The 8,007-nt window shown below is 34.7% G+C and overlaps 1 protein-coding gene across 1 annotated transcript in view; it reads right to left on the bottom strand.

The window, feature by feature from the left end:
- Positions 1–1,856: 1,856 nt before the first annotated feature.
- The window catches only part of RNF138 (ring finger protein 138, E3 ubiquitin protein ligase), a 38,742-nt gene continuing 32,591 nt past the window's right edge, over positions 1,857–8,007 (bottom strand). Inside the window, exons 5-7 of the mRNA XM_011943724.1 lie at positions 7,413–7,524; positions 5,452–5,559; positions 1,857–3,553 (exon numbers count right to left, since the gene is read on the bottom strand). Of these exons, the coding sequence (XP_011799114.1) occupies positions 3,485–3,553; positions 5,452–5,559; positions 7,413–7,524 (289 nt within the window). The 3' untranslated portion in view covers positions 1,857–3,484. The remainder of the gene's footprint in view (positions 3,554–5,451; positions 5,560–7,412; positions 7,525–8,007) is intronic.

The raw sequence follows: 8,007 nt of genomic DNA on the forward strand, positions 1-8,007 counted from the left end.
TAAATACAAAAAATTAGCCGGGCATGGTGGCGCGTGCGTGTAATCCCAGCTAAGGCAGGAGAATTGCTTGACCCGGGAGGTGGAGGTTGCAGTGAGCCAAGATCATGCCATTCCACTCCAGCCTGGGCAACAAGAGCAAACTCCATCTCAAAAAAAATAAAAATCCTGTTTTTTGTTTTGTTGAGAGAGTCTTGCTGTTATCCAGACTGGAGTGCAGTGGCACGGTAACAGCTCACTGCAGGCTCAACCTCCCCAGCTCAAGCCATCCTCCCACCTCAGCCTCCTGAGCAGTTGGGACTACAGGTGCACACCACCACACCCAGCCAATTTTTTGACTACTTGTAGAGATGGGGGTATATGTTCCTCAGGATGGAAGAGTTTGTTATACAGGACATAGTACAATATAGTTTAAATTGTTTGTCAATAAAGTACAAAATGGAATATGCCCATTTTACTCCTCTTGGGGGACAAATGTAGTGTATGTCATCTTTCTCAATCCCAAGACTGGACCACCGTTGTTGAAGCGGGGAGACAGGCTGTAACACCCATTTTCCTGAGATTCCTGTATCCCTCTTTAACTCACCTCCCTTCCCTTTTTTCAAAACTACTGCACAGAGAATTATGTTACACACTAACTGGTATCATGGAATGGGTACTTTACTTATGTCTATTATGAGTTTTATGTGTATTTATATGTTTTCTGGGTCACACCTTTTCTACACAGTAGTATGCTAAAAAGTCACGTTTCTACAAGGCGTTTGAGTAGCAGCTATAAGGGGTTTCTGTAGAAGTTATGATGTATTGAAGATTGTAATTAATACTTACCAAGTAGCCCATAGGTATATGACATTGTATTTGGCAATGTAGTCTTATAATCCTGATATCTTACTTAAAAGTAATATCTCCATATAAAAGTGTTTATTAAGCAATTAACAAGCTTTCTGCCTAGCTGCTAACAGGGCTTAAAAATCTTGCTCCACGGACACTTCATAAAATTGCTTTATAAGGTGATTAACAATTTGAAATGGATAAAATAGGTTTATAAAGTTAAATCTGACATATAGCACTAGCATGTGGTAGCTTTTTCTTATCCACTTTTTAAAGTGCAAAATAATGGGTTATCTCCTACATGTCTTTCAGGGTGAATTATGAGAGTTAAATGTTTGCCTCCAGACAAAATTTTAATTAGACACACAAGTAGGAGAAAACCACTTTTAATTGAAAAATAAAGAAATACATCTCAAATAAGACTGTTTAACAACTAAACAGTAATTTGTTGAAATAGCTTTCCTAAGTGGTACTGTGAAATTTAGGTATTGGGAGTATCAATACAGTTTCCCTCTTTTAATCCTGACTCAGCTATAAGTAATATTAAAAATAAAAACTTTTCCCCATAAATTTAATTTCCATAAATTAAATCTGTAAAGTCTATCCCTATTTCCAATTCACTGACAAAAAGAGGGGAAATTTTAAACAATCATTTTCATACTGAGAAATTCTCAGATAAAAGCAAATAGTATTTTCCTTATGAAAAAGCTGATATGTGGGACACACAAGACTATCAATGATATTTAACTCATTCACAAAACTTCAAAACACAACTCCATCAAGATGACCTCTACTACAATTTTCCTTTAAAGAAGTTCCCAAATCCCAGAATGGTTTAACTTGACATATTGGATGTATTAAACTTTGAAAGAAACTATGAAAGTTACTGCTTTAAACTGGAAAAAACTATGGTCAAAAGTCTCTTAAAAAGGAGCTGTTTTTTTAAATTACACCCATGTAACTGCAGAGAAAATGCTCAAGCACATACACAGTAAACATCACTCTAAAATGACAGAACAAAGGCATATGTTCATTAAGATGTATGGCTTTTTTTGTGGTTGTTATTACAATCCATAAAGTCTTTACTGTGTGACTGAAAAAGGTTTTTACAAAACTCCACTTCCAAAATTAACATTTTTATTAAATCAAGTTAAAAAAACGTTCAGTGTAGAAAAGTCAACAAGGGTTTTAACAAAACCAAAATATACCTTTTTATACAATATATGTATATATTAGCAGCAAACTACTTCTGAGATTCTCTTTTATGTTCTTTTAGTTATTTTAAAGAAAGCATAAACAATGTATATTAGTATGGAATGTCAGCGAATCCACTCAGTCCTTTATTCTGTGATTTGGGCCTTCTACAAAATACTTGATGATTTTCACTAATGAATACTAAGAACAAACCCAATTTTGACTAAAAAGTAGTGAAACAGTGGTTGGTAGAATCTCTCATTATATCACAGTCACACATTATATTTGAGAATAACAAATGAGCACCATATACACAGCTAATTGTGTGTGTGTGTAAACTCAATTTTTAAGGTGTAATAGCAGCCAACTAGATCACTTAGCACTGTGACTATCACTTTTTAAAAATTTGGTGATATACAAAATTTTAACAAATCAGATAAACACTTCAACCCCCTATTGCTTGTCCTTTAAAAAAATCCTTAATAGAAATTCTATATATAACCTGACAAACTGCATACATACATACGTGTGTGTATATATACACACAAAAGTATATGTATATATACATATACATCTTTAGCTTTGAATAAATTTCTAAACTGAGATGAAGTCAAACCTCTCATTTACATCTTCTAGAATACAATATCACCAACTGAAAGTTTCTAGTAAGAGTTTCAACTTAGTTAATCAGAAATACTGGCTACTGAAAATTCTGAGGCCAAAGAGCTGCTATTCAGCTTAGTATATTCCAGGCTTACAAATCAGTCAAAAAGACTGAAATTACCAAATGCCCATGAAAGAAATAAATTTTTCTCTTTGTATTTCCTTCTAATAACAAAAAAGAAAATATCTTTACAACAAGCTTTCACTTTTTAAAGAACTAAAATTATTACAGAAATCTCACTAGTCTTCAAAAATAGTAAATGTTATATAAATACAATTTTCTTATAGTTGAATTTTTCAGCTAGAATTTGCATTTTAAAAATTTCCTTTGGATTATTCCATTTAGCACTTCAAGTTTCTATTCTGCAACTCTAATAACTGGCTCAGATTTGTTAGGTTATATCAATCACATCGTTCAAAATTTGATACTGTGTGTTAAATGTGTACAGTAATAAAGTAAATGGGAGGAATGCACCAAATTTCAAAAGCAATATAATAATGAAAAATTCAAGAATATTTAATATTACAAAAAGATAAAGTACAACAGGGAGTCTCTTTTACCGTTACATTAGTGAAACATCTTTTTTATGCTTTTAAAGCTCATGTCATAACTTTCATTTTTTAACTTATCAAGAGGATGAAGTTTTTAGAAGCCCCACCTTTATTTTCAATAAAAAACTAAAATGACTGAATTACTTTTATTAACACACACATCAAGTTACTGAAACGGTGACTTCCTGTAGTTTCCCCCTTAAAGATGGCACTTGCAGGTACAAAGATGCAGAGATGTCTACAGCCTTCAGATGTTTACTTGAAAAGATTCTTCAACAGCAGTTTGATACTGGGTTTCTTCATCTAGCTGAAGATTCTAAAACCAGTAACATTCATGTCAACAGGAAAAACATACTCAACTACTCAATACTTTGCCCAATACATTAGATATCTTGATACACATTACACACTCAGGACAGTTATGTACAACATATATAATGGTATCTTTTAAGATACAAGATTTGAATACCTGAACTTTAATAAAAACTTAAGTTCAGTTATAAAACAGATCAGCACAGAACAAAATCTGAGTTTTATAATGCCTTATCAAGTAACTAATAAAAAACGTGGTTAATTGTAAAGCTGGGTAAGCATGCGCCTGTAGTTGCAGCTATTCAGGAGGCTGAGGCAGAAGATAAGTTTGAGCCTATGAGTTTCAGGCCAGCCTGGGCAACACAGGGAGACTGTCTCTTTTTTTTTTTTTTTTTTTGAGACAGAGTCCGGCTCTGTCGCCCAGGCTGGAGTGCAGTGGCCGGATCTCAGCTCACTGCAAGCTCCGCCTTCCGGGTTTACGCCATTCTCCTGCCTCAGCCTCCCGAGTAGCTGGGACTACAGGCGCCCACCACCTCGCCCAACTAGTTTTTTTTGGTATTTTTCAGTAGAGACGGGGTTTCACCGGGTTAGCCAGGATGGTCTCGATCTCCTGACCTCGTGATCCGCCCGTCTCGGCCTCCCAAAGTGCTGGGATTACAGGCTTGAGCCACTGCGCCCGGCCTGAGACTGTCTCTTTAAAAAATAAAAATAAAAAATGAAAAACACAAGTTAATCATAACACATAATCATAAATGTTTTTTGATTTATGAATTTTTTGAAAATTTCATCTCTAGAAAATAATGCCAAATATCTGACAGACAGTAAACTGATTTAAAAAAAACAAGCATTTATTGAATTATGAGTTTGGCTCTGTCACTCAGGCTGGAGTGCAGTGGTGCAATCTTGGCTCACCACAACCTCCACCTCCTGGGCTCAAGCAATTCTTATGCCTCAGCCTCCCAAGTAGCTGGGATTACAGGTACACACCACCACACCCAGCTAATTTTTGTATCGTTAGTAGAGACAGGGTTTCGCCATGTTGCTCAGGCTGGTCTTGAACTCCCGACCTCCGGTGATCCACCTGCCTCAGCCTCCCAAAGTACTGGGATTACAGGCATGAGCCATCGTGCCCAGCTGAGTAATAAATTCTTAACCATAACATGAAGTCTACAGCTTATTCAATCAGGCAGACAAAAATGTAGATTTTGTTCATGTCACTGTGCTTACCTAAACTGGAAAACAAATAGCCGTTCTTTGTCAGGACTAATTTTAAATAAAGTTTTGATTAAACTGAAGTTGAATAAAATACAATTTAACAATTAATAAAACAGGTATTCACCTAATTTTAAAAGTACATCACACATATTTAGAAGTAGAAATTAATCCATTTTGCTCTATGAATTCATTTTTACATTATACAACTTCTCTTACACTCTTAGTCTCTTTGTAACCTAGCTTTGCCTGATAACTAAGCTCCCTCATTTCTAAAAAGGATGTGTCCTTACATGTTTGTTGGATGTGAGAAATCTAAGATTTCTAGAATACAAGCAACTTATATGACATGAGAAATGTATCCTCCATATGTTGTACCAATTTTACTTCTCTTGTAGGTACAATGTTCCCTTAAATCTACACAGAGTTTTCATGTAAATCATCATTTTGCTAATCTGGGTGCTTGCTGTTCCTCTCTTAATTCTCTCTAGTACAGGAGGTAGAGAATAAACTCCATTTTTACCATTTCTACAAGCTAAAGTTCACCAATATTATTAAAAACCTAAGAACTTGCTCTAAATCCATCCAGTAAGATACAACAGCTTGCCAAAAAATTTAAGTCTATATTAAAAAGTTATTTTAACTTCAATATTTAAACAGTACTTTTTTAATCTTGAAGAAGTCACTTACCACAAATTCTCCATAATCAAACTGATGTCTCTGATTTAGATGACTAACAAAATTTCTGGTAATCTGGCTAGGATCTCCCCAAGGAAGAGACACACAAATAGGACATGTCTATAAGAAACAGATTGTTTTAAACAAAAATTAATAAAAACAATGAAATATTATACAATTATTGAGACTATTAAAATAGAACAGGGATATGTAACCAAAAATATCTACGTGAGAAGCATTTTTAAAGGTCAAGTTCCATGACTAGATCATTTCCCAATTAATTACCTTAGATAAATGACATTAATCTAACACAGTAAGAATACCATTCTATTCCTTAAATCTCTTATTACACAAATGTTTCAACAGAAACAGCACATCTAGCTTTTAATAATACCAACTGTAATGATAGTTATCACTAACTGGTTGCCTGCAACATACCCAATATATTATCTCATTTGATCTATACAATAATCATATAATTACTATTAGTTTTATTTCATTTGTAAGTAAAATAAAAATGAAGTAAACTGGAAAATTTACTTTAAATTGTATCCTTAGTTTTTCTTTTCTTTTTTTAAACTAGAGACATGGTCTCGCTGTTGTCCAGGCTGGGTCTCAAACTCCTGGGCTCAAGCAATCCTCCTGCCTTGGCCTCCCATAGTGCTGGGATTAAAGGCGTGTGCCACCACACCCAGCCATATCCAGCCATATCCTTACATTTAAATGAAGTACATCTTAAAAAGTGAATGGATAGCATAATTGTAATAACACACAAAAAACCTTCAGTAATTAAACTCTAGTCAAAGTTTATGATATATCAAATATTATGCAGAAATGAATAAAAATTTGGTAATCCAATATAAAACTAAGTAAAATCTTAAATAAGAGCGAGATTTCCTGGAACTTCTTTGGCACTGTATTTGTCTAAGCATAACTGAACCCATTCTAATAAGCAAAGTAGGTAGTACACTTTCTTAGGTGGTATGTGAGAGCTTAAGATCATCCTCAATGGTTATTGAAGCATATTCTTTTTATCTTCTTTATTTTTAAATAGACAGGGTCTCACTATGTTGCCCAGGCTAGTCTCGAATTCTTGGGCTCAAACAATCCTCCCCTCTTGGCCTCCCAAAGTGCTAAATTACAGGCATGAGCCACCATGCCCAGTCCTGAAGCATATTCTTTCACAACTCTTCCTAGCATATTCAATAAAACAACTTAGAAATACCTACAGTTCTTATTGATAACATTTTCCTTCCTATTCTTCTTTCTGAAGACAGTATTTATATATCAAAATGTTCAGCTGAAAGGGAAATATCTCTCCCAGCTCAGTTTCTCCTGTTCCATTCACAGCTGAAATAACTTACCTGTGAAACACTTCTAGGATCACTGTATGCTGGAATCCTGAATTCTGCTCTATCTCCCTCACTATCAAAAAGCTCTCACCATTTTCTTACATACCCTCAAAATGTCATAAAAAAAATATGTAGGCATCAAATAGAAAGTCTAAGTCTTTTCTTTCCTTGCTTTATGCATTCACATACTATATTCTGCAAGAAAACAATAAAAAGACCTGCTGACTTTATTCTTTCTTATAGGTATTTTCACCTATAGCAATCTACCTGACTAGATCTACTTGTCTGCCATCTACAGAGCAAGGAGTAACTGAGGCCTCAATAGACAGGTTGTGCTACTGCGCAGGAATGAGTTCCTAGTTCATCTTTCATTACTTCACTCTTCCCCAGACTGCTATATTACCTCACACTATGCATCTCCCTTTTTATAATGAGTTACTGCAATTTTAAATATCTCATTTTGCTTCACAGTCATCAATCCTTTGTTGACAAAAACCTACCTTACTGATAATGCCCCAACCAAATATAAATCAACTACTTTCCCTCGTATACATAAAGTGAAATAAGTAGAACAGCATGTTTTATTCTAAGCAGAAGACTGTCTTAAACATATGTACTTACCACAGGAACTATCTGAAATAGGTGATTACTGTTACAGTGATCCAGTAAACGCTGTCTGGTAAAATTTGATTCTTGACACAGGGGACACTTAAAAGTAGGATGACCAGAAGAACTATAAAACAATTTTAAATGAAACATACTTAATTCAAAATCATAACATAAAAATAATGCTCTCCTATTTTTTGAGGAATCACTACACATTTTTTAAAAAGTTATAATTATTAGACTATTCAAAGATTCTCTCATTTTTACATGTTTTCAGGAAATGATGCATTACAGAGGTTCCCAATCTCAGTTTACAGTACTTTTAGTGTCCTCAGTAAATTTTTTCATGGTGTCTCTAGGTCAAAACAAAAACAAAACCAAAAACCTAGCTGGCTCCATTTATTACGTAGTTAGGTCCAAACTTAATTGTAATCATTTGTGTGATGCCAATAGCTGTCATTGTATGTCCCTTGAAAATTTTTAATATTCTGTAGTATTCCACATTTTGCAAACCTTATATCTAGGAACTTAAAACTTCTAAAAGACGGCCGGGCGCGGTGGCTCAAGCCCGTAATCCCAGCACTTTGGGAGGCCGAGACGGGCGGATCAC

The sequence above is a fragment of the Colobus angolensis genome, unplaced genomic scaffold (assembly GCF_000951035.1).
Source record: "Colobus angolensis palliatus isolate OR3802 unplaced genomic scaffold, Cang.pa_1.0 Scaffold220, whole genome shotgun sequence".
Lineage (NCBI taxonomy): Eukaryota > Metazoa > Chordata > Mammalia > Primates > Cercopithecidae > Colobus > Colobus angolensis.